The sequence below is a fragment of the Pogona vitticeps genome, chromosome 2 (assembly GCF_051106095.1).
Source record: "Pogona vitticeps strain Pit_001003342236 chromosome 2, PviZW2.1, whole genome shotgun sequence".
Classification (NCBI taxonomy): Eukaryota; Metazoa; Chordata; class Lepidosauria; order Squamata; family Agamidae; genus Pogona; species Pogona vitticeps.
This window is the reverse complement of record NC_135784.1, coordinates 4639286-4666154: the sequence shown is the minus strand read 5'-3', so window position 1 is coordinate 4666154 and position 26869 is coordinate 4639286. Positions and strand designations below refer to the sequence as shown.

Sequence of the window (26869 nt, the reverse complement as noted above, 5' to 3'; positions counted from 1 at the left end):
GTCAGTCTTTTCGTCCTGAAGGTGCCCCAGGGCTCTGTGCTTCTTATTATCTTACTGTCAAAGAATCCTGCAATCCACACACAAAGTTGACTCTGGCGGGACACTCACTACAGGGCGACTTCATCCCTTGCCCTGTCATAACTGTGTGAAACACAAAATCAAGCAAGAAACTAGGCATAAAGTGAGAAATATCAAGGTCTGAAAGGCTGGGCTATCCCACTCGGCAGAAACCCCCCCAGGGCGGGGTTCCGCACACCTCTTCCGATCTGCAGATGATTAGGGAAAGATACACTTAAATAACAATTAGTAATTGTTCCCTTCCTTATAGGAAGGGCAGGGGAAACAGAACCGCTGGACAGGGGCCGCTTTCCTTCTTTCAGGTGGTTGGCATTAAGGGGCCAGATCCAGCTTCTGCTTCCCTTGGTCCCCATGAAGAGAGCAAAGGTGAAGTCCGGGGGGGGGCGTTTACGAGGGAGGAAGCCCCGTTGGACTCAGCTGGACTTTCTTCGGAGGAAAAGGTCTGCGGATAAACCTGGTGATTCTTGGAGAAGGAGAAACCAAGTGGGGATCCCTCGTGGGGAGAAACCAAGAGGGGATCCCTCGTGGGGAGAAACCAAGAGGGGATTCCTTGTGGGGAGAAACCAAGAGGGGATCCCTCGTGGGGAGAAACCAAGAGGAGATCCCTCGTGGGGAGAAACCAAGAGGGGATCCCTCGTGGGGAGAAACCAAGAGGGGATCCCTCGTCTCAACGCCCGGGGGTGTCCGGTGGTCTCTGGGTGTCTCTGGCATCTGGAGGAGGATTAAGGGGTGGTGGTTACTGTATAAGCCAAGGACGAAACCGGTTAGAAGAGAAGAACTTCTCATCCCAACGGCTTTGCGGGGAAATAACGCTATTCTGATGTTTATACCTGCGAAATGGCGGCAGAGAATCAATTCATCCTGTCGCCTCTCTGTGGACCATAACCCCTTGGATCGGGTCCCGCTTCCTCGTTTCATTTTCTGGAGCACTGGACGCAGCCTCGCGCGTCGGGAAGCGAAACGGGAGCCTCTCTTGAGCGTCCCTGCATTCCCGGGGGTGGGGTGGGGGGTCGGGGGGGGGAGATCCGGGGAAAGGAGTATGTGGGGTGAGCAAGAGAGCCCACGCCTTTCCGCCCAGAGGTTCTGCTCATACTCTCCCCCCCCCGAGACTCATAAACAACAGAGCAAGGGGGCTGCCAAGGGCCCCCTAAGGAGAAACAGAGAAAAGAGGAAGTCCTGTCCTGAGGATTTCCTGCATGTTCCCAGACAGACCCCCCCCCTTCGCGCTTTCCACCTCTCCGGGGGTTTTGGACAGAGCCTCTGGGTCCAAAGGCACGGAATCTCCTGCCCCCTAAAACCTCTTCCTTTCCCGGCCCCCATTCGAGAGGGAGGGGGACACGAGAACACGTCACACCCCTGCTGCGAGCGCAAGAACCCGTCCCGGCATTGAAAGTTTCCCATCATCAACACTTCGTCCATCATCCGCAGCCAGACGAAGCATGACGAAGAACGGTGTTTGGACGAGCAGGGTCCAAATCCTTGAAGCCTGAGAAGTACCTTAGGGTGGGGGTCGGGGGGGGCTTCCGTTGGTCCTTCTCTCAAGTCGCTTTAATTCCTCGGAGGAGGTGAGGAAAGAGAGAGGGCTTGACCTCCTAAGTGGGGGGGAGGGAGCATCTCTCCCCTGGCCTTTGACCAGATAAGGTACCTTCTCTCCCCTCCCTCTCTCTTGCCTCCCGTCTCCACCCCAGCACCTGTGGGCCCCCGGATCTCTGGTCTTACTGGTGACCCCCCTTTTTTGTGCAAGAGAGACTGGGAAGTAACGAGCACCCCCCTCCCCACCATGGGCTTGCTGTTTCGCTGAGAAACCCCCACTCCCACCCCCAACATTGTCAAGGGCTGGGCTTTCCTCGGAAGGCTGGAAGGGCGTCTCTCTTTGCTTGAAGACTGCTTGGGAGAAAGCGACAGGTCCACTGAACATGCACAGAGTGCCTTTTCACAGCCAGGGTTAAGGGGAAGAATGGAGGCGTGGGTGAAAACAAAATAAAGAAACGAAGCAGCCTTTGGTTTATTTCATTTATTTATTTCAAATATTTTTACCCCACCTTTTCCCTCAAAGGACCCAAGGCAGCTGACATTGTTAAAAAAAAAACAAGATTTAAGCCAACAGCCATGAGCATACAAATAAGAAAAAGGCTCAAAACAATACAATTTTTTTAAAAAAAAAACAACAACAGAGGCAACACCAAAGCAAATTCAAAGCAGTAAAGGGCAACCCTCCATTTAAAAAATTCTACTCAGCAAAATCAGGGTTTTGATCAAATCCTTTGATTTGGTCATGAAAACATTATGAAAAGGCAAGCTTCTTGGTTCCCACAGGGCTCTTCATCCACAGCCCTCCTAGTGAATGGTGATGTTGCCCCCCCCTCCCAGAGTCAGTGGATCAAGGAGGATGAGACCCCAGGGCCCAGGAAAGGCTTTGAAGAGAAAAGCCATTAAGGGAAGGGAAGGGGAGGTCCATTGGAAGAAGGAATCCAGTTACGAGAGAGGGAAAGACTTTGGTGGATTGGGGGGGGGTATAGCCTGTGGAACTCCCTCCCACCATGTACAAGGAAAGCCACTGAGTCAGACACCTTTCAAGGGAAGTGAAGCCCATCCTTGGAAAGAGGGTGGGTCCATCAGTAAAGAGGTTCTTGGGACCCCCTCAGTGCTCCAGGCACGAGGTGTGCAACTGACCCCCAATGGGCCTCATGTGGTGCCTTCCATGGGCATCCCCCCCCCTGGAGATCTGGGTGGCCCCGGAGGGAGGGAAAAACTGGATCAAGTGGGCCCTTCAGGAAGCCTCACAGCTGACTGCATGGGCAGAATCTGGGCCTGATTCAGTGGCTGCCATTCAGTGCAAAGAAGCTGCGTGTCAGTCTCTCCATTTCCTTGCTCAGCACCTCTCTCTCTCTCTCTCTCTGTGTGTGTGTAATTGTGTGTTGGGGAGTAGATGATGATTTTCCTCTGGAGGCAGAAACTGCTTGGGTTAGACCTACCAACAAAGGAGGGTCAGCAACTGGCTTACCAGCCTTGCCTTCTTCCACCACTTTCACTTCTTTCGGATGCTGGAATAGGCCCAGATCAGCCCGGGGGGGGGGGGACTTCCCCAGCCATGCAACTGGTGGCGTATGTGCACGTTTCTGTCTAGCTGAAGTAGAAACATGAGCTGAGCCAATCAGAGCCCCCAAGACTGTTAGTGTCATCCGTTGCCAGGCAGGGAGGTCAGCCCTTTCACATCCACCCTGTCTGGGATGGGCTTATTTCATTGTGCTGTACTGTCAAAGGTATCTTCTCTTCTCTTTGATGGGCGCATCTTCCATCACTGGCCATGAACACTTTTAGAAAGAAAAGAAAAACCCACAGGGAATCTAGTTCATCTCAGACTAGGAAGGAAGAGTCACCCACCCCAGCTTACAGAAGATCCTGGCATCAACCTCACTTTTAGGCATGGATCCCAGCAGGCAATTCTTCTGGAGTTCCTCCTTAAGAAGAATTCTAAGAAGAGCAAGAATCAAGGCCTTCTCTTGGAAGCTCTGAACAAGCACTTTATTCATTGTTTTCTGGACAGAACAGAAGCAAGGCGGGAAAGGCAGAGCTGGGATGGCAGAGGTCCGAGAAGGAAGATTTTTTTGGTGGGGGCCCGAATATATCTTTTCAACACTTCATGCAGACTTCTGGGCCACCTGATATTGTCTTAGGAAATCAAAGAACTGAGGGTTTCTCTCTTACAGGAGGCTTCAGACTGGCTGTCCAAGTCTCTCATTCAGTGGCAGGCAAAGGCCAGCTCTCGGGCAACATGAATCCTTCAGGGACACCCCCACCCCCACCACAGGCACTGGTTGCTGGGATGGCCAGGATCCAAAAGGTGGCAAAGGCACTGGGAGTTGTTGGAGCAGACAGAGGAGAGAGAGTAGATTCAGCAGGTGAGGGTGGAATGCTGTGGAAGGAAGGACGGCTGGTGGAGCGGATATGGGAAAAGTAGCTCTTCTCTCTGTTGCCCAATTATCTGGAAAGGAAGAAGGAGGACTGGTTAAAAGGCAACAGCTGGCCTGGCATCCTCAGAGCATCACCGCTCAGCGCCTCTCCAGGTCAAAAGAACCAAAATCAGGAAGTTTTAGGGCCCAGGAAAGGCCCTCCTGTCCCCTGTTAAACCCCCTGCCTTCTGCTTCCTTCCAGCATCTCCTGCTCGACTGAGGATGCTCTCAGGGTCTCTCATTCGAGTCTCTTCCTGGCCTGCCTTTCATTCTCACCTTCCTGCAGAAGAGACCTGGGTTTTGTCTCTCCTCTTGCCTGCCTTCCCTGGAAGACAAAGCAGTCTAGCCAGGACTGGGCTTCAGGCTTTTCTCTCTGGAACGGAACTTTCTTAATAAGGCTCGAGCCTCACCTGGGCAGGATGAGGCCAACCTGCCCACCCTCCACTTTATTTATTTATTTATTTATTTATTTATTTATTTATTTATTTATTCATTCATTCATTCATTCATTCATTCATTCATTCATTCATTCATTCATTCATTCATTCATTCAATTTATATCCCGCCTATCTGGTCGATATGACCACTCTAGGCAGCAATGCCACAGATGCTCCCTTCCCTGGCACTCAGCCCCGTGCGGCCACTTTCTGAGTCCAGCTTATTCAAGGGATGCCACTCACAAGCCGTCCCTGCAGGTGCTGCTCCTCTGATGATTCTGGTTCATCCTCAGGGCTTTGAAGAAGAAGACGGTGCCAACCACGATGCCTAGAATGCCAATGGCCAAGCCCAGGCCACAGAGTATGTTCTCTGGCGTCTCTGGGATAAGGGCTGGCTCTTTCGCATCTGGGGAAGGTGAAAAGCACGGTAAGAATGGACTCTCTTTGAATACCCCCCCTTGTACCCCACTGTTAGTTGGACAGAAAGAAGCCCAGATTTGTGACACAGATCAGTTATTAGACTTGAAAATAAAGATGAAAAGGAAAATGGCTAAGACAGTGGAGTAAAACATTGCATAGGTGTCTGTTCACCTCCATCATGTATTTATTACATTTCTTTGAGTGGGTGGCCACAGAGGACTGAGCCACAAGAGAATAAAAGGAAGCAAGAAGGCAAGTATGTCTGAGATGCATAAACTGGGCTGATCTTACTAGGTCAGAATAAGGATTCCTGTTTGCTAAGGCATAGAGGAATCCTTTAACCCGATCCTGCTTACACCAGAGGCGGGTCAGGCTCCCCTGGAGGCCCCAGTGGTCCACTTGGCAGGCATAGATGTCTCCCTCCTCTGGAACGAAGGCCAGGTAGGAGAACTTGCGGAACGTGTAGTCCACGCTGGGGAGGAAGCCCGTCTCCTGCACGCCCTGGGAGACCACCTGCCCGTTCTTCAGCCAGGTGATGTTCAGCACTGGGGGGAAGAACTGGTCCACGAAGCAGATGAGCACGTTGGGGTCCCCCAGTTCCACAGGGTCTTTGGGGTACACTTTGGCTGAAGGGGCAACTGAGGGGAAAAACGGACAAAAAGGGTGACCTTCTGAGTGCAGAACCTACCATCCTCGCATCTCCCTCGGCACAGCTCCTCCTTCAAAGGCATCTCCCTGGTGGCTTCCTCAGGGCAGTCTCTCCCTTTTTGCCCATGGCCTCAAGGGGCAACGGCTGCTCAGCTGGAAGGGAGACCCTGAAATGGGGTGTGCTGACAGATTCATTTCTGAGCCCAGATGCCTGTAGCCCCCTCTAGCAAGGAAACCAGAAATAGCATCAAAAATGTCAAGGTGCTCGGATGACGCATCTGGTCCATGGTACACAAAAGGTGTTGCTGGGCATTTCTCACACAGGAGAAGACTCTGTGTCGAGTTCAGGAACCCTTCTGCTTTCGTCCCCCCCCCCCTTGTAAATCTAAGAAGACTTTCTCCCGCTTAAGGCAGCTGGATTTGGGGATTAAGGGCTGACTGGTGGGGTTAGGGGGGGCGGACGATGCTGGAAGCAGCCCCTGGCCTTTCTGGTGGGTCCAAAACAAGGGAGATGGGGGTGCTTGAGAGGTGACAATACGGGGTGGGGGGGGGAAGGAAAGTAAGAGTCTTTCCTGCAGTGAAATACCTTTTTCAGGTGGGATAGATTGCTGTTTGCCCCCCCCCGCACCAGCGTCCCGGGGTGGCGGGGTGGGGGTGGGGGTGGAGGACTTTCCTGTCCCCTCCCTTGTCCTCTGGGTCGTGCCTGCTTGGAAAGAGTCCAGCCTCTGCAGGGACTCGGAAAACCTCATCGCTACTTACTGAAGGCGGAGGGCGGGTCAAGGGGATGCGGGGGGGGGCATGTCGGGGCCTCCCTTCTTGTCTGAGCAGGGACTGGGGAGGGGGGAATATTGGACGAGGAGCCCCCCCCCCCCCACCAAGGGGCAGGACTTAGTGAATGAGGGTCGGAGGACGGTGCCTGTTGGGCCAAAGCTATCTCATCTCCTCCGCCGCGCGGGGATCCGGACTCACCTGGACGGCAACCCGTCCGACGTGAGGAAAGGTTTTAGGGAAAATTGGGGGGGGGTGGGTCCGCAAGGGCTAAGAGCAAAGCCGCATCCCGGGAGAGGCTCACTCACCTGGGGGCTCTGGCGCACTGTGCGTCTCCGAGGGGAGGACCAGGACTATCATTCCCATGAGGCTCACCTCGAAGAGGACTCCAAAGCCCATCGCAGACGCCTTCCCCTTGGGCGGCTGAGAAAGAAAGCGAGCGCAGGCGACCCTTCGCCTCCCCAAGGACTGAGAGGGACTGTCGGGGCTCAGCCCGGGCCGGGAGAAAGAACGCCAGCCGTCCACGCCCCGCCCCCTTCGCCCTTGGGGCCAATCAGCCCTGAGAGACGAGGCGGCGTCAATAGTCGCCACGCAGAAACCTCCTCGAAGGGGCAGGATGTGAGCGGCTCTCATTCTCCTCCCCGCCCCCTTCCCTCTCCACCTGAGGCTTCGGGGCGGGGCAGGTTCGCCTGGCAACTGACTGGTCAGCGCCCGTGCCTTTTTCCCATTGGACCAGCCTCCTGGCTTCACACCATCACCACCCCCGTCTCCCCGAGCTCCCCCCTTCCTCTGACGCCGCCGTCCCGGGAGAGCAGAGGGATCGCTCGGCGGAACATACAGTTAAGCTAAATCCGCAGATTAACACGTAACAGTACAATTTGAAACTCTTTTGTATTTCTCATATTTTATAACTTTTTGCTCATAAGAGTTTGAGTGTTTAAAGGAAGTGCCTTTAGCCCACAACGGCTGTGTTTGCTCTTTTCGTTCTTCGGGTGTCCTACCTGGTCAGGCTGGCGTGCAAGGCTTAAAGTACATAGCCAGGAGCATTTTATCCCAAATAAGGGAGCAACTGGAAATTCATTTGTCCTGCCCTATTCATGTGATGATGCTTGCATAAGTAACCCTTTCTCCTTCTTTCCTGCTCTCTGTATTCTTCACAAACATAGGGAAGTAATCCTGCAGGGCAGGGAGGGGGGGGGGAATCCCAACTCTACTGGGTGTAAGCTTTCAAGAATGTGCTACTGAGTCCCAGACGGGGACCTGAATCCCAGGACCCCTTTTTTGTTAACAGGTGCCCAAGCAAGAGATATGCCTTTGCACAGGTTGGCCTGGCACTGGAACAGATCTTTTAAAGTATTGAGCTAAGGGGAATGAAAATAACAGTAAGAATACAAGGAATTTAAAAGCATCATTCGTAATTCATTAATGGTAGTAGACTGACTGCATACATGCGAAAAGTTAAAGGTTATTCATACAGAGTGATATGTTTTTCATTGCTATGGAAGTGACTAACAGGAGAAGTCCTGACTCCTGGGGCTAGCAAGGCAGCAGACCTCCTCGTTTCGATAGGCAGTTCTTAAGCATCTGGGGGGTCAAAAGGATGTGCCCTAGGATGTGGGCAATCTTAGAATTGCAGAGCTTGGGAGAGACCCGGTGGATCGTCCAGCCAGCCCCTATGAAGGAGGCCTGTGGGGAATCGGACTCCGAACTTCTGGCTTCTCAGCCAGAGACCTAAGGCATAAAATGTGCTAATTGGGTGAAGCAAGGGGAGGGTTGAGTGAGGTTTGGCTAGTGAGGTTAGTGAGACAAAACAAACAACCTTGACCTACCTTCTCAAAGGGCAGGCACTGTGGTTGTCAATATGGAAATAATACACTCAGGAAGCTGAGAGACGAGTATCCCACTGTAAAATTTAGATGTGCACACAGTGCTTCATCACGCTTTGTCAAAATTCATACTTGCATCACCACAGGCACCACGTATTCCCTCTGCCCATTACACACCGGTCAGCTGCCCAATCTCAATCCATTGTGCAGTGCCGGGGTCCTCCTTCTATATTGGCTATCCAGGCTGGGCAGGAGCTCAGGCTTCCCTTCCCCGCCTCCTCTGGCAGCCAACCACTCAAGGGCTGCACAGTAAGAATCCCCAGCCCACCTCCTTGTCTGAGTGTTCAGCTGCTGGAGGAGGCAGGGAAGGGAAGCACACGCTCCTGCCTGGACTTATTTTTACCCACCTGTCTCCTTAAAAAGGACCCAAGGCAGACTATATCATTAAAAGACAATATTTAAAGCAAACAGTAGGAAGTGTGCAAATACTAAGATGTATCAAACAAATACCACACTAAAAAAAGGGTAAACAAAAGCAACATCAAAAACACATTCAAAGCAATAAGTCACAACCATCCATCCATTAAAAAAAACCCCACTCAGGTAACCCCATCACTCAGGAAAAGCCTGCTCAAGTTCTGTAGGCAGGTTGTTATTTTGATACGTAGCAAAGGAAGCAACCAACATGAATCTGACCCGACTCTGGGAGGCAGTGGAAGATAGGAGGGCCTGGCGTGCTGTGGTCCATGGGGTCACGAAGAGTCGGACATGACTAAATGAAACGAAAGGAAGCAGTTCTTTCTTTGATTCTGGGGAGCCCTTTCCTAGATCAGGAAAAGTGGCCTTCAACCAAGGGGGCAAAATAAACCTCCAGGATGCTGATGGACGTCTTACCCTCCGTTCTGCCCCACAAACCTTTCTGGTCCCTCTCTCTGAACTCTCTGGACGTTCTTCCCAAGAGCCACGATGTGCTTGCCGATGCTGGATTACTCATCAGTGGAAGCAAAAGTCTTGCCCAACCCAGAGCCATCACCAGGGAGACCCTTGAAGGCGCCTCTGACAGCGATCCGGTCTGCACCACAAACGACCAATAGCCCTGGACTGACTCGGAACTACGTTGCTGCAGCAACCACGTCAACAGACCAGGCTCTGGAATCCAGCAGAACAACCACTCCTTTTTAAGTGAAAACTAGTCTAAAGCTTTCCCAGGACTGGACAGCCACCCAAGGAGGACGACACGGGCGGTGAGCAACAAGTTGTGAATGGGGCAGCCAGCGAGGGGAGGGAACACACAGCACCTTTGCGCACAGCACATATGCCATGTGCACAAAGCATGAAGTGCTCCAAGCTCATCTCTACTACAGACCCAACTGCTACATATCAAAAGGAATCACAAAACTTTCTTTAAAGTTGCCGTCTGTTCAGTCCTTTGGTTTCAATCTCAATTCAAAGGTCACCTATTTTTCATAGACCAAACTGGTTCACAGGTGATCCTGTTTTATTTTATAGAAAGACGAAGAATATTTGACAGGCTTCTGCCCAGTGGAAAGATAGTGGATGGGCAAAGAATAGGGAAGTGTCATCCAGGCTGAACACCAGATGTGCCAGACTGACTCTCCCAGTGGCGCCAGTGGCTTGGAGACCAACGCTCCCCCCTCTTCACTTTTTCTCTCCCCAGTCCCCCTGCAGAACATTTCCTGCTCCAGTAGAAGCATGAGTGGGACAGAGCAGGTGGGACACCTGTAAAGCTGCACTGTGGGGAGTTTGAGGCTGTTGTGACACTCGGGGTACCCAACGCCTGGCTTTGGAACAGCCAGAAGGCTTTCCTGGGATACAAGCAGAGGGTCATGGATGGTTGAGTCCTTTGCCTCTAGGAAGAAGAGTAAGTTGGGGGTCCATCAGTGGATTGGGTGGAGCAGGGAGTGGGACCTCAGCCTGGCACAAGAACAGCCAGAAAGACCTCCTGCAGGGGAAGAAGGAACAAGGAAAGGGCCGGTGTAGTCCCGAAGGTTACACAAATGCAAGAGTGGGTGATACCTTTTTGATTGCATTAAAAATAAAGCAAACAGCAAGCTTTCCTGGATGAAATCCACTTCCTCAGGCTCTAAGCACACGCCGTTCATGGATGGTGCAGAAATGGATGCTGTGTGTATTTTTTGAGATGATCATTTATTCTTGAGAGGTTCTGACTGCCCTTGTAGCAAGATTTGGAAAACCCACACAGTTAAAAAAAAGATTTCAATAGGCCAGAGATGGTTGTGGGATCGAATGAGTCAAGTCTTGGCTCAAAGTGGGTGAATGAGAGAGTCTACAGCTGGGGGAGGATTTGGGGCTTTGCTTGCAGGCTATTAAGGGGGTCTCGGCTCTCCAGGCTGAAAAACTGAGTCACTGCTTGCTCTTCCATCTTGCCCTGGCCTGTGTGCATGCGCACACACACACACAGACACACATTTCCTACTTCCACCTGATGTTGTTGCTTTATGTCTGTGTGGACCTTGTGAAAGGTTATGAGGGGGTGGGTGCCTGAGCCTTAATGATCAGCCGGCTTTAGGCTTGTTGGCTGGTTTGCTTGCTTTATTCCCATACTGCCTCAAAATAAAATAAAATAAAGCAAGGCGGGGGAGTGTGTGCGTGTGGAGGTGGGGAGAAGGCTCAAAGGAAAAGAAACTGTTGAAAGTTTTTTGGGAACTCATTTAAGTTCCAGTAAAATGCACAGCGGAAGGCCAGCTACTTGAGGGACAGAATTAGCTAAGGAGCCCCCTTTTGTCCACCCTCACCAAGGATTAGCACTTTAGAAAATAATACTCAGGAAGCAATTTAGGTATAAAAAGGTTTCTGTATTTTACTCACATAAAATGTCCATTTCTAAAATGGGCAGTTTTCCTTCTCAGCCCATGTGGCTGGATCTTTTCGGTTCAGTGATCCAGCCTGGAGGTCTACCATCTTCCCAGGTGAAAAAAAAGCATGTGAACAACAAAGCGCATGGTGGGACAAGGGGCGGAGCTTATCTAGCCCGGGAACAACAAACCCCTCTGATTAGTTAGCATGCAAACAAACAAGCAAAACAAGTTAGTCTGTAATGCAGGCCCCTTCCTCCCACATCTTGAGATTTGCATTTGGATTACTAACCGTCCAACAACCCTCCTCAATCTAGCATGCTAAATTTCAACAAGTCCCATCATGCTTCGCAGTTTCTGGAAGCGATCTCTTGGTAGCGGTTTTCTCAGGATGTCTGCTGTCATCTCCGTGGATGGACAGTAGGTCATCTGAATGGTACCCCTCTGGACCAGGTCTCGCGCTAGCTCATATCTTACATCGATGTGCTTGGTGCACACGTTCATCTTCTCTCCCTGCGCCAACTTAATGCAGCTTTGATCGTCTTCCATTATCTGGAATGGCATTCCTCCATCTATCTCGAAGTCCATCAGCAGTTCCTTCAGCCATAGCAGTTCTCTGCATGCTTCTGCTGCTGCAACGAACTTAGACTCTGTAGAAGACAAAGCTACAATATCTTGTTTATGACTGCCCCATGAGATAGGGCCATTACCATATAGAAACAGAAAGCCACTGGTAGATTTACGATCTTCGCTATCTTCTGCCCAATCTGCATCTACCAACCCTATAAGTTTTGGGTTCTGGTTGGCTGGCAGCCTTAGCTTAAAGTCCATGGTCCCTTTCAAGTATCTAGCTGTCCTTTGTATAGCTGTCCAGTCACTCTGTGTTGGTGAGCTGACTTTTCTGCTGAGTATCCCTACTGCAGTGGCAATGTCAGGTCTCACAGTAGTTGTCAAGTATAAAAGCTTTCCTATAGCTGCTCTATACTGGCTATTGTTGGGTAAAGGTTCTCCTTTCTCTTTATTTTTGAAAAAATCTGTGTTCATTGGTGTTGCAGCACTGTAGGTATCTTGCATATTCAACATGTGTAACAGTTCTAGTATCTTTTGTTTCTGACTCAACAAATATGAACCATCTGCCTCTTTCTCAATTTGAATGCCCAGATAATATGTTGCATCTCCCAATTCCTTTATTTCTACCTCCTTGCTCAGTTTCTGTACTACACTTCTGTACTCTTTTTCCTCATTGGTGGCCACTATCAGGTCATCAACATAAGCTAGAATAAATGTGCAATGTCCATTCCTGTTCCTAGTATATAGGCACTGATCTGCCTTTCCTTGCTTGAAACCTTGTTTAAGAAGCATCTTCTTCAGTTTCTCATTCCAGGCTCCGGCTGCTTGTTTCAGTCCATAGAGGCCTTTCTTCAGTCTGCAGACAAGGCCAGGGTGCTTCTTATCAATAAAACCTGGTGGTTGTTCCATGTACAGTTCCTCTTTGATTTCTCCATGTAGAAATGCAGTCTTGACATCTAGGTGCTTGACTAGCATCTGTCTGGAGGCTGCTATACTCAGGAGCATTCTTATGGTGCTGTGTCCGACAACTGGAGCAAAAGTCTCATCAAAGTCTTCTCCATACTTTTGAAGAAATCCTTTGGCAACTAATCTTGCTTTGTAGCATTCCACTTCTCCATCTGTTCCCCTTTTCTCTTTGAATACCCACTTGCATCCAATTGCTTTCTTGCCTGGTGGTAGCCTTGTCAGTGTCCATGTTTCATTCTTATGTAAGGCTTCTATCTCCTCCTTTGCAGCTTGTCGCCATTTGGCGCCCTCTTGTGCTGGCATTCGTTCAACTTCATCCCAGGTTGTTGGCTCATCTGTCTGCAACAGGTGAGGGGGCGGCACACCTCTGTTGGATCGTGATGAGTGCCTGACTTCTGGTTCTGGAACCTCTGGTGGCATGGTGCCATCTTCCAGTTCTACAGTGTTGTCAACTGCTCCATCTGTATCCCCTTCTGTTGGTGTCCTGTTCTCATCCTGTGCCTCATCCTCATCCTCCTCTGCCTTTGGTTTAGTTTGTGAGGGCACTGGCATAAGTATGTCTAGGAGAGGTTGGTTGCATTGATCCTGCTCATCAGAGCTGTCTAACACAGTCCCTCTCTTGTCAGCCTTCCTTTGTTCATCAAAGTGAACCACGTGTCTTGCACTGACTTCACCAGTTCTCAGATTCATGACTCTGTACTGTTTGACGCCAGATGCATACCCAATAAGAATTGTTTGTTCAGTTCTAGAGTCCAGTTTATGCTTTTTCTCCTTGGGAATATAGGAGTATGCAATGCTTCCAAAAACTCTAATGTGTGAGATGTTTGGGATTCTACCATGCCAAAGTTCAAAGGGTGTTTTTGTGGTGCCTTTTGTTGGCAATCTGTTCTGGAGATACGTTGCTGTCATGATTGAATCACCCCATAGCTTGTTGGGTAGTTCTGCATCTGCAAGCATGCATCTAGTCATCTCTAGAAGGGACCTTAGCTTTCTCTCAGCTATTGCATTTTGTTCTGGTGTGTATGGAACAGTCCTTCTGTGTAGAATACCTTGTTCCTCAAAGAATGCCTGTGTGCAGTTTGAAATGTACTCACCAGCGTTGTCTGATTGAAACGCCTTAGGTTTTCTTTCAAATTTGTTGCTCACCATGGCCACATATTTCCTCAGAAGTTTGTGGGTCTCACTCTTGTCCTTCAGTAGGTAGGTGACACAGTACCTTGAAAAGTCATCCACAAAAATTAGAATATATCTGTTGCCTCCCATTGATGGCACATTAATTGGTCCACATAGGTCAGTGTGAATTAATTCCAGCACCTTCGTGCTTCTTTGTTCAGGGCTTGAGTGAAACAAGGGACTGACACCTTTTTCTGTAAGGCAACTTACGCACCTGGATCTTTTGTTTGTGTCTCGTGGCTTTACCTCAATTCCTTTGGCGAGGTTCTTGTTGTGCAGCTCCAGGATCACATTTGTATCTCTATGTGCAAATCTGCGATGCCACAGATCCAGGCTGCTCACCTCTTCTTGCACCGTCTGCAATGTGTTGATTTGCACCTGTTCATCTAAGAGACTGACTTTATATATGCCATCAGATTCATAAGCTTGCAAATGTATTTCATTGTCCTTTTCAACTATGCACTTTTCACCATCAAAATGTACTTGAAAACCCTGTTTTGTAAGAGCTGAGACACTGAGCATATTGCATTCGAGATTGGGAACATAGACCACTTCCCTCACTGTATTCACATAGATTGCATTTGATACTGGACACACCAAAGTCCCAGATCCCTTTCCTTGAATCTCTAGACAGTTCCCATCAGCGACTTTAATTTGCCCATTGGTACTTGAATCAAAAGTTTTAAAAAATGTTTTGTCATGGGCAGCATGCTGTGAACATCCACTGTCAATAATCCATAAGCCTTTATTTCTCTTGTAGCTTGGTGAAACTTCATAAGCTATAAATGCACTCTGTTTAATTTCTCTCTTTGGCCTTTCTGTAGCTCTGTCCCTCTTGTGACCAGAAGCTGCATTCCTTCCTTTGTTAGCTCTTTGTTCAAATTGGTGAGTGCTCCTATTGGCTGGAGGCTCTCTGTGGGCGTAACAATCCTTTGATTTATGCCCTGGTTTTCCAGAAGACCAGCAGCTGATACGTGATTGGTCGTGGGGCGGAGCTTTTCTCTGGCTCCTACTTTGAATCAGGTAATTTGATCCACTTGCCTCTGGGGAACTGAAATAGCCTCCCACCTGGTTTCTACATTGATCTCTCAGAGCTTTAACGCTGGCTTCAAAAGACAATTGTTGTGCATTTATAATTGAGGCAAAAGCATCAAAACATTCTCCTAGGGATGCTATCAAAAATCCCTTTTTAATCCTGTCATGCATTTGAAAACCAGTTGTATTCAGACTGTCTATTATATTTAAAAATTCAAATACATGCTTTTCACAATCCTTCTTGTTATTTAATTGTATTCTTGTTAGATCTTTAATCAATGCCGCTTGAGATTGAGGGCATGCAACCCCAAAAAATTCCTCTAGCTTTTTAATCATTTGTTTTGCTGTCTCGCAATTCTTAACATAGACTAGTTGTTGGTCAGTTAAGTTGTGGTAAATTACTGCTTTTGCAGTTGTATCTTTCTTTTCCCATTCTATTCTAGCTCTGCTTTCTGCAGGTCTGTCTGAGTTTAAGCAATCATTAAGCTCCATGGCCGCAAAGTCCATTAATAATCTTTGTTTCCATCTTTCGAAATTAACTGAGGTTAGGACTGGCAATTTACCCAGAAAATCCTTCTTTTCTGCCATGCTGAGTCCTGCCTCCTTCTGAGCAAAAGCAGCAAGCAAGCAAACAAAAGCAAAATCTCTTCAGCTAGCTTTGGTATATTGAGGGGGATGGGGGAAAGATAAAAACGCAGATACACTCAGAAAACAACAAAGCCCGAAAAAAAAATACTTCTTAGCTAATCTTTTCCTTTTTCAGCTGGCTGTGTTTAGGTACTCTCAGGGCCACATAATCTGTTAAGAGTTCTTTGGGAAATCGTTTAAGTTCCAGTAAAATGCACAGCAGAAGAACAGCTACTTGAGGGTCAGAATTAGCTAAGGAGTCCCCTTCTATCCACCCTCACCAAGGCTTAGCACTTTAGAAAATAATACTCAGGAAGCAATTTAGGTATCAAAAATGGTTTCTGTATTTTACTCACATAAAATGTCCATTTCTAAAACAGGCAGTTTTCTTTCTCAGTCCATGTGGCTGGATCTTTTCGGTTCAGAGAGCCAGCCTGGAGGTCTAGCATCTTCCCAGGTGAAAAAAGCATGTGTGTGAACAACAATGGAGTCTCTCAAACCGCGTGGTGGGAAGGGGAGTGACAAGGGGCGGAGCTTATCTAGCCCGGGAACAACAAACCCCTCTGATTAGCTAGCATGCAAACAAGCAAGCCAAACAGGTTAGTCTGTGACGCAGGCCCTTCCCCTTTGAAATGTACATCTAGATTGCTTGACCATCCAACAGTAACATGCATCCCTGCAAGGTCTCTGGGAGGCTTTTTCTCTGCCCGGGCTTGTCAGGACATTCAGCCTGATGGGGAGGAAGAGGCATCCCTTTGAGGGAGACCCTTTTCCCAAAACGCAATCACTGCCTCATTCCAAAAGACATTGTTTGCTGCCCTTTGCCGAATTCTTTATAGTCCCCCCCACAACACACACACACACTTTGCTTGTAGGTTATTAATGGGGGGCTACGATTGCTAAGGGTCCCCCTTCCTTCCCCCCTTCCTCCTCCTTCCTTCAGGTCATCCATTGCTAAGGGTCCCCCTTCCTCCAGCAACTGGTTGTTCAACTGCTCCCCAGCAGCAGGGTAGCTCCGTGGCTGAGGTCTCTTGTAGGTTGGGAGTCCGATTCCCTACTCTGAGAGGGGCTGGACTTGATGATCTACAGGGTCCCTTCCAGCTCTGCAGTTCTCAGATGCTGCGAATGGGTGGGTGGGAGCGGCCGCACGGATTCCTTCCTGGTGGTAGTGGAAGGTGACGCCGCTGTGTTTTCATCTGTCATGACCTCCGCTTCCATGTTGGATCGAGGCCCCCCGGAATACCAGAAAGAGGGAGAAACAAGGGGGTCCTAGATCAACTCGAGCCAGAACTATCTCTGGAGAAATGGACCATCATGTTGGCAAAGGCGGAAGGCGGCAGGAAATGAGGAAGCGCAAATACGAGATGGACTGCCTCCCTAAAAGAAGCCACAGACTTGGGTCTGCAACAGCTGAGCAGGGCCGTTGAAGACAAGAGCTTTTGGGGATCGCTCGTTCATGGGGTCACCATAAACCGGAGAGACCTAACAGCACCTGACAGGAACAAAGTGGGGACAGAGCGCCAGCGAAGATGATGAAAGAAGCAACCCACGGGGGGGGGGAGGATAAAAGGACCTGGGCTGCACGCGGGCGCGCCCACGCACGTTTTCCTCTCGCAGCCAAACAAGACCTGGGAGGATTTGCACGCGCGCGGGGGGGGGGGCGGTTTCACGGGCGCTGCCCCGATCCGGCTTCCACGGTGTTTTGAGGCGGTGGGCGTTAAGAAGGCCCCACCCAGAAATCGGGGTCAGGATCCAACACAAAGACCCGAGCTTTCGCTCCCCTTGGTCTCAGTTAAGAAAGCCAAGGGGCTCAAATCAAAGCGACTTCGTTCGCGAAACTCCCGCTGTCCCGTTTAAGGCAGCGGGAGTTTCTTTGGAGTAAACGCCGCCGTGCTCTTAAAACATGGGGAGGCCCGGAGGATGTGAAACCCCACACGGGTTCCTTCCTGGAGGACCCCCCCGTGGCGGCCTCACCCTTGTGTTTTCTGTGCGCGGGGTGTGTGTGTGTGTGGATGGAGCCGAAGGAGCGAGGAGGATCCGGTGGTTCGCTTCTTGCCGACCCGCAGCCGCTTGGATCCAGCCCAGCTTCCCTCTTTCCTTTCTTGGAACGCTGAGCGGAGGATCGCGCGTGGGGAAGCGAAACCTGAGCGCTCCCCCCCCCCCCACCCTTGGCGTCCCCTCTGAAGGGGGGGGAGGACGGCTCCGGGAGAGGGAGGGGGATCCAGGAGGAGCCCAGAGCCTCTCTTTTCCTCTCCAGAAGGCTAGAAACAAGGGAGGGGGAGGGGGGAACTGTGCGTGCGTGTGCAGAACCGGAACTCAAGCCTCTGACTCTGTTCCCTCCGCCACCCCAGAGCGCCCCTCTCTTTCAGCCTCTCCCAGGCCACCTATAGAGAGAGGCTCTCAGGCACGACCTGAACCTGCCCTAATATGAAGTGGAAGGATGGGCGTCCCTCCCCTCCTGATAGAAATCTAATCCCTCAAGGAGATGGAGGGGCTGCCACTGAAACGCGTGCCTATAAGCCACAGAATTGGACCAACTTGAAAGATCGGTTCCCTTTTGGGGGGGGGCTCAGATATTTCCAAGGGAGGGAGCACCCCCCCCCTCTGGCTTGGGTTTTCTAGCCGCTGGGGACAGAGAAAGGCAGCGCTGCTGGTTCTGGAGGCCACTCAGGGCTTCTCAGGAGGAGCACGTTTCCTCACCACCAGAAAGGACTCCCTTTGCCTAGAGGCAGAGGTTCCATGTGCCCCAGACTTCCCTCTCCCCCCTGCCTCTGCCCCTATGGCTGGCCTGGCCATCACCTTGTGCGTACCTTGCCCAGAAAATCCACCTGCCACCAGGGGTATCTCAGTTCCCCGGTCGCTGCAAAGTGGTTGTTGTTGGTGGTGGGGTTGCTACTCCAAAAACTGCCCACCTGGTATAGATGGGGGCGATGCCTGGAAACGAGATAATTTGCCCCTCCAAGGAGCCCAGAGAGGAGAAGGCATAGCTTTATCTTGTCATGTCCTCAACCCACCCCCACCCACCCCTCCGTGAAGCCTGGTCTGCGCCCAAGGACTTCCCCCACTTGGTTCAACTTGCTTGATGCAGCCTTCCGTGTCTTTTCCTCTGTTTGGGGACTTTCCTGGAGTTGAACCAATCAGAGCCTCAGCTTTGGTTTCGTCATCTGTGTCTAGGCAGGGAAGGCAGGCCTTTTGCCACCAACATCGCCCTCCTCCTAGAGCTCCCGCTCTTTCACTGTTGGAATGACTAAGAAATAAAGGATCTTGGAAGGGCAGAGCAGGAAAGGAGGGACCCTACGGAAGGGACCATCCAGGCCTCGAGCCGGTTTGGAACAAAACAGTAAGAACAAAAACGCATTCCGGAAAAGATCCATTTTATTCATTATCATATTGAAACCTTCTTCATGGATTGCTGCCTTGTCGTGGCGAAGGGGCTTGAGTAACTCAGAGAAGCTATGGGCTATGCCGTGCAGGGACACCCAAGACGGACAGGACATAGTGGAGAGTTCCGACTAAACGCAATCCACCTGGAGTAGGAAATGGCAAGCCACTCCAGTATCTTTGCCAAGAATGCCCCATGATCAGAAACAAAAGGCTAAAAGATATGATGCTGGAAGATGGGACCCTCAGATCAGAAGGCGTCCAACATTCTACTGAGGCAGAGCGGAGGACAAGTACAAGTAGCTCCAGAGCTAATGAAGTGGTTGGGCCAAAGCCGAAAGGACGCTCAGCTGTGGACGTGCCTGGAAGTGAAAGGAAAATCCAATGCTGCAAAGAAAAATACTGCATAGGAACCTGGAATGTAAGATCCATGAACGTTGGGAAGCTGGAGGTGGTCAAACAGGAGATGGCAAGAATAAACATCGACATTCTGGGCATCAGTGAACTAAAATGGACAGGAATGGGCAAATTCAGCTCAGATGATTATCATATCTACTATTGTGGGCAAGAATCCCGTAGAAGGAATGGAGTAGCCCTCATAGTCAACAAAAGAGTGGGAAAAGCTGTAATGGGATACAATCTCAAAAATGATAGAATGATGTCAATACGAATCCAAGGCAGACCATTCAACATCACAATAATCCAAGTTTATGCACCAACCAGCATTGCTGAGGAGACTGAAATTGAACAATTCTATGAAGATTTACAACACCTTCTAGAACTGACACCAAAGAAAGATGTTCTTCTCATTCTAGGGGACTGGAATGCTAAAGTAGGGAGCCAAGAGATAAAAGGAACAACAGGGAAGTTTGGCCTTGGAGTTCAGAACGAAGCAGGACAAAGGCTAATAGAGTTTTGTCAAGAGAATAAGCTGGTCATCACAAACACTCTTTTCCAACAACACAAGAGGCGACTCTATACATGGAAATCACCAGATGGGCAATATCGAAATCAGATTGATTATATTCTCTGTAGCCAAAGATGGAGAAGCTCTATACAGTCAGCAAAAACAAGACCTGGAGCTGATTGCGGTTCTGATCATCAGCTTCTCATAGCAAAATTCAAGCTTAGACTGAAGAGATTAGGAAAAACCACTGGGCCACTCAGGTATAATCTAAACCAAATCCCTTATGAATACACAGTGGAAGTAAAGAACAGATTTAAGGAACTAGATTTGGTGGACAGAGTGCCTGAAGAACTTTGGATAGAGGCTCGTAACATTGTCCAGGAGGCAGCAACGAAAACCATCCCAAAGAAAAGGAAATGCAAGAAAGCAAAGTGGCTGTCCAACGAGGCCTTAGAAATAGCAGAGAGGAGAAGGGAAGCAAAATGCAAGGGAGATAGGGAAAGTTACAGAAACTTGAATTCAGACTTCCAAAGAATAGCAAGGAGAGACAAGAGGGCCTTCTTAAATGAACAATGCAAAGAAATAGAGGAAGATAACAGAAAAGGAAAGACCAGAGATCTGTTCAGGAAAATTGGACATATTAGAGGAACATTTAGCGCAAAGATGAACATGATAAAAGACAAAAATGGGAGGGACCTAACAGAAGCAGAAGACGTCAAGAAGAGGTGGCAAGAATACACAGAGGAATTATATCAGAAAGATTTGGATATCCCGGACAACCCAGACAATGTAGTTGCTGACCTTGAGCCAGACATCCTGGAGAGCGAAGTCAAGTGGGCCTTAGAAAGCCTGGCTAACAACAAGGCCAGTGGAGGTGATGGCATTCCAGTTGAACTATTTAAAATCTTGAAAGATGATGCTGTTAAGGTGCTACATTCAATATGCCAGCAAGTTTGGAAAACTCAACAGTGGCCAGAGGATTGGAAAAGATCAGTCTACATCCCAATCCCAAAGAAAGGCAGTGCCAAAGAATGCTCCAACTACCGTACAATTGCACTCATTTCGCACGCTAGCAAGGTTATGCTCAAAATCCTCCAAGGTAGGCTTCAGCAGTACGTGGACCGAGAACTCCCAGAAGTACAAGCTGGATTCCGAAGAGGCAGAGGAACTCGAGACCAAATTGCTAACTTGCGCTGGATTATGGAGAAAGCCAGAGAGTTCCAGAAAAATATCTACTTCTGCTTCATTGACTATGCGAAAGCCTTTGACTGTGTGGACCACAGCAAACTATGGCAAGTCCTTAAAGAAATGGGAGTGCCTGACCACTTTATCTGTCTCCTGAGAAACCTATATGTGGGACAGGAAGCAACAGTTAGAACTGGTCATGGAACAACTGAGTGGTTCAAAATTGGGAAAGGAGTACGGCAAGGCTGTATATTGTCCCCCAGCTTATTTAACTTATATGCAGAATACATCATGCGGAAGGCTGGACTGGAAGAAACCCAAGCCGTGAGAGTGAAAGAGGAGAGTGCAAAAAACGGTCTGAAACTCAACATCAAAAAAACTAAGATCATGGCCACTGGTCCCATCACCTCCTGGGAAATAGAAGGGGAAGATATGGAGGCAGTGTCAAATTTTATCTTCCTGGGCTCCATGATCACTGCAGATGGAGACAGCAGCCCTGAAATTAAAAGGCGCCTTCTTCTTGGGAGGAAAGCGATGACAAATCTTGACAGCATCTTGAAAAGCAGAGACATCACCTTGCCAACAAAAGTCCGAATAGTCAAAGCTATGGTTTTTCCTGTCGTGATGTATGGAAGTGAGAGCTGGACCATAAAGAAAGCAGACCGCCGAAGAATTGATGCCTTTGAATTGTGGTGCTGGAGGAGGCTCTTGAGAATCCCCTGGACTGCAAGGAGAACAAACCTATCAGTTCTAAAGGAAATCAACCCTGAATGCTCACTTGAAGGACAGATCCTGAAGCTGAGGCTCCAGTACTTTGGCCATCTCATGAGAAGAAAAGAGTCCTTGGAAAAAACCTTGATGTTAGGAAGGTGTGATGGCAAGAGGAGAAGGGGACGACCGAGGATGAGATGGCTGGACAGTGTCTGCGAAGCAACCAACATGAACCTGACACAACTCCGGGAGGCAGTGGAAGACAGGAGGGCCTGGCGCGCTCTGGTCCATGGGGTCACGAAGAGTCGGACACGACTAAACGACTAAACACACATATTGAAACAGAGGAGAAAATTGCAAAATACTGTACAGATTTTATTGAGAATTTGTGTAAGAAAAGTTAGTAGAAAGTCTCTCAAAAATAGAGAAAGGGAGGGAAGCAAACAGCGAGCCAATTTCTGCCTGAAAATCTTCCTTTTCCAGGATTAAGCACCACTGGCAGCAATAGCAACCCAGGTCTCAGCCAAGAAATAATGAATTATTAATGAATTATTAATAAGGAATTAAGAAGCCACCTTTCAGCCCCCAGGTCTCTCCGACCTCAGCCTGTAAACACAGCAAAAAGGGCCTGAACACAGGGTAGGAGGGACAGCGGTGAAGTCTATGCTAAAAATTGCAACCTTCCATATTAGAAAATCAGCCAGAGGTTTTCATTCCCACACACTCCTATAATAAAGACTGAGAAATCAGACATTTCAAGTGAAATCTGATCAGCTGGGGAAGAGGGTGGGCTTTCGAAGCAGGGCATTGTGCAAGCGATGGGCCAGGAGAGAAGGTGACCTGGCTCTGCCTTGGTTATCTGGGAAAAAAAGAAAGAAGGAGGTGGTTAGAAGTCTTTAGAAAATGACCCCCGGCCCCAAGTTAAAGAAAACATTTTAAAGCATGTTTCTAGACCATAAGGACAAACAAAGGAACCCCCTCATCAGGGCCTCTGTTTGATGCAATTTATTCTTGAGAAAGGCCTGGGATTCTGTGGAAAACAGGGCAAATGGGGGGGAGCAGGATCTGTGCATCCTTCTCTCTCCCCCTTATACTTTGGCCCCTATTCAGCCCATCTCGGATCAGAACTGAACATAAATCTGAATCTTGATCCCTCCCAATAGGAGAAAGTACGGCTGCTAAGAGAATCCTGCCAATCGCAACACGGGAGGAGGGGGAAGGAACCCCATCTACTCCACTCCCATTGTCCAGGCTGGGAGCACAAATGGCTTCCAAGTTCCCTGAACTAATTGCTAATGACTGAATAATGACTCCATGAAGCCAGGCAGCTGTACAGGGGCCCCAATCCAGCTGGGACTCAGGAGTGCAGACTTTTCTGCTTGTTTGCCCAAGAGGAAGGGGAAAAAGGTGCCTAAAACCCAGCCGTGTACAAATATACACACAAGGAAGCACAAATTCATTGCACAGAGGCTGTATCATGTGCACAACCGGAATTGAACACAACTTCATGCCTGCTATTTTACTAGTGAAGAAAAACATCCCAGATAGCTTGTCTATGAACTCCAAAGGGAAGGCTGAGCGTTGACCCTGTAGGATCACAGGGTAGGGCTGAGACTTGAGCATCGTCAGGCCTGGGTGGCGCTCAAGCCCATCCCTCCAACTCAGTGGAAGGGAAGCCTTTCTGGGTTCATCAACCCTTTCCGGACATTTTGGGGCTCCTTTGAGCAACCTCTCCAGAGCTGAGGTGAAACAGAACAGGACTGCGTTCGACTCACATGGTGCCCCTGCGATGGTTTGACTCCTTCATCTTCCTGGCCTTGAAGAAGAGGACGGGGCCGGCAACGATGCCCAAAACACCAAAGACCAAGCCCAGGCCGCACACCACGTTCTCCGGCGTCTCAGGGATGGGGGTTGGCTTCCTGGGATCTGGCGTTGGAGAGGAAAGAAGGGAGAGCCAGAGGTAAGGACAGGCTCTGTATGTACTGTATGTTTGTGAGGGTGTTTGTACCTCCAGCCGTGTTTTTGGTGCAACAATGGCCACTCAAATTTTCTTGTCTGCTACAGGTCTTTCACCCAAGACAAGAGTGTGTCATAAGATCATATAGTGTGTGCATTGCGGCACAGAATTCAACACATACCAAGGGAAAGAACAAGAGAAAACCCAAGCACAGGTTATATAGATTTCAGAATGAACTTGATCATGTAGCCACCATGAACTGGGACAACACATAAAAGGGCCCCATAGAAACAGAACCTGGCTGTGCAAACAGAGATTAAACCCTGGCTAAGATCCTGGTGGTTTCACCACCAAATTGCTGTAAGAGACGAAATCGGTGTCGGCATTTTCTGTTTTTCACCTAGTCAACATGCATCTAATGGAAATGTCTCAATTGACTGCAATTGGTCTCCAGACACTCTACATTTTGGATAATGATGACGTGGGATTTTGGGCACGGGAGTTACATGGAGGCCCTAATCCTTGTGAAAGATCAGTGGCTGATGGAGCCTGGCCCCTCAAACACTCCAGGAGCCCAAAGAGGGCTCTGTAGCAAAGGGGGTGGTGGTACAAGGCCAGCACCTCCCTCCCCCCACCACAACCTCTTTGAAAGAAAAGAATTTGGCCAGAAGATATCACGGGTTTCCTTCCCTGTTCTTTTTGAAAGATTTGGGGTGACTGGGCCTGCCATGTTGAGATCTTGGGAGTTTTGCTTTTCTCAGCCCTGAGAAGGACCCAATCCTGCTTACACCAGAGGCGGGTCAGGCTCTCCGGGAGGCCCCAGTGGTCCACCTGGCAGGCGTAGATGTCCCCCTCCTCGGGAATGAAGGTCAGGTAGGAGAACTTGCGGAAAGTGTAGTCCACGCTGGAGAGGAACCCCGTCTCCTGCACGCCCTCCGAGGCCACCTGCCCGTTCTTCAGCCAGGTGATGTTCAGCACTGGGGGGGAGAACTTGTCCACGAAGCAGATGAGCACATTGGGGTCCCCCAGCTCCACAGGCTTTCTGGGGTACACAGTTGCCGAAGGACCCACTGAGCAAGAAAGATGGAGACGGTTAGGGTGACATCGAATCCCTAGCAGTAGCTGCTTTTCTGTTCTAGAACAGGCTAGATCAGGATCTGTTCTTGATCAGCCCAGAATGCAGAACACGCCACAAGGGACTCAAGTTACAGGAAGTCAGATTTCCACTGAATATCAAGAAAAACCTCCCAACTCTTACAGCAGTACAGAGGTGGAACCCATGACCTCTGAAGGTGGTGAGCACTCCAGCTCGGGAGGCACTCAAGAGGAAGACAGTAATTGGGTTTCTGCCTTGAGAAGGGCATTGGACTCAGTGGACTCCCTCCAACTCCACTGTTCTAGGGTTCTGTGATATCTCTGGGCATACACAGAGCGCCATCAGCACACAAGGTTCCATGCTTCGAAAGGTAAGTCTTGATCTAAATGGGTAGGTGGGTAGCCAAGTAAGAAGAAGCAGTAGGTGTATGTTTGTGTGCGTGTGTTGACAGACTCTGTTCCCTTCTGGGTTGAGGCTGCAGGGAAACCTCACTCATTCCGTGGTGAAAAGGGGGGGTGGTAGTTAATTGGCAGGCACAGCCCCTCAGACCAAGCTGGGGGACGAACCCAAATTGTCTTTGCAGGGGCATCATCTCCCAAAGGTAGCAAAGAGAGAAACCGAGGACCCACCCACATTAGAGGCAAGATGGAAGAGTCCTTCCTATCTGCTTTGAGGCACGTTGGAGTTTCTCCCCCAGCATCAGAAGGTCCCCTTCACTGGATGGTGGGGCTCACAAGCTTGCCAGCCTCAAGGGCTGAAGAGGGGGAGGTCCAGCTGAGAGGACAAAGGAGGGAGAGTGGGAAGAGGTGGGAAGGGAGCTCCCCCCCCCGAGGGACCGCCTCCTGCTTCTCCTCCTCCTCCTCCTCCCGGTACCGTTCTGGGCCCGGGTCCAGTTGGTCCTCTTCATCAGATTCTCCAGGTTGGTCTTCAGAATGCCCAGGTTGCCCAGGGCGCCCTGTGTCTCAAAACCGGTGAAGCGGGTGAAGTCGGGCAGCCTCCAGACGTTGCGCTTCTCCTCCCAGTCCACGTGGAAGATCTCCTCCTCGTCAAACTCGAAGCGTTCCTCTCCGGCCTCTTTCCGGGTTGGGAAGGTCTCTTGGAAGAAGTCGGCCTCCACCAACTTCTCTCCCACTGAGCAAGGGAGGAGGAAGAGAAGGAAGGAAGGAAGGAAGGAAAGGCGGGGGAGATGGGTTCGATCATTCCTTTAAAGCCTTTAGACCCCACCTTCATCATCCCTAAATTAAATTAAATTAAATTAAATAAATAAATAAAGAGGACCCAAGGCCGCCTACAATGTTTAAAGCTAAAAGCAGAAGGAAACAAAAATTCAAAAGGATCAAATACCACAGTTTAAAAAACAAAAATATCAGTAAATAAAAGCAACACCAAAAATGACATGTAAAAGCAAGGGTGTGTGTGTGTGTGTGTGGAGAGACTCCCCTGCCTTGAAAGGGGGACCCTCACAAAAGGGATGGGAGTTGGAAATTGGGGGTAAGGAAAAAAGCAGCAGCGCCGGAGACCGCGATCACCCTTTTCCTGGAGGCTCACCTACTTGGCGGGGCTGTTGTGAGCGCTCAAGGGAAAGCCAACCCTTCCGGGCTAAGATCCAGCAAGTCTGCCTTTCCTCCCCCGCTTTCTACTCCCAGGTAAATCCCATTGACGTCGATGGGCCCCCTCCCCGGAAAAGGGCTCGCGTCAGGCTCGTGGAGACCCCAGGGGCCCCTTTGCTCCCTCGGAGAGCCAGGTAGCCCCTCTGCTTCTCTCGGGTGGTCCCACCTCGGAGCTCCCTCCCCCCTCCTCGAGCCCCCCCCGCTACTCCCTCCCTCACCTTCCAGCGCCCGGGCCAGCGGGAGGGCGAGCAGGAGCGCCCAGAGGCTCGGGCGAAGGGCTGGTCCTCGGGCGGAGGGGACGGCGGGTCGCGCCATCTCAAGGGCCGGTCGGGCAGCGGGCGGGGAGGACGGCGGGGCGGCGGCGGCGGGAAGGAGGGCTTCGGCCGGGCGCTCCCTCGAGGCTCTCCCTCGGGTCATTGCCTCCGGAGGGAGGGGGAGGGAAGCGTCCCGTCCCCGTCCGCGGGCTGGGCTTGGCCAATAGGAAAAAGGCCCCGGGGATGACCAGCCTGTTGCCAGGCGAAGGGGCTCCGCCCCGCAGCCCCGCCGAGAGAGCGAAGGGGAGGCAAGAAGGGGGGGCAGGAGGGGGCTCGTCGCTCCTCTCTTGGCCATCGGGAAAGTTTCTGCGCTTCCTTGCCTGGCGACTGATGACGCTCCCGCCGCTTTGACGGCTGATAGGTCCCGAAG

The 26869-nt window shown here is 50.2% G+C and overlaps 1 protein-coding gene across 1 annotated transcript; it reads right to left on the bottom strand.

Moving 5' to 3' along the window:
* Positions 1–3576: 3576 nt before the first annotated feature.
* On the bottom strand, positions 3577–26617 carry LOC110090814 (uncharacterized). The gene is made up of 10 exons (XM_078386428.1): positions 26404–26617; positions 25449–25706; positions 24268–24549; positions 23298–23448; positions 13598–13719; positions 11445–11617; positions 6613–7138; positions 5245–5526; positions 4712–4874; positions 3577–4063 (listed from the first exon to the last, which is right to left on the bottom strand). The coding sequence occupies exons 1-10, from the start codon at positions 26600–26602 to the stop codon at positions 4060–4062; spliced, it is 2160 nt and encodes a 719-aa protein (XP_078242554.1). The 5' UTR covers positions 26603–26617; the 3' UTR covers positions 3577–4059.
* Between the last annotated feature and the right edge of the window lie 252 nt (positions 26618–26869).

Coding starts and splice junctions, on each gene's coding strand:
- LOC110090814 (XM_078386428.1), bottom strand. CDS start 26,602: ATGACCCGAGGGAGAGCCTCGAGGGAGCGCCCGGCCGAAGCCCTCCTT. Junction 5,527..6,612: donor CAGTGCGCCAGAGCCCCCAG/GTGAGTGAGCCT, acceptor TTTTCCCCTCAG/TTGCCCCTTCAGCCAAAGTG. Junction 4,875..5,244: donor GAGCCTGACCCGCCTCTGGT/GTAAGCAGGATC, acceptor CACCTTCCCCAG/ATGCGAAAGAGCCAGCCCTT.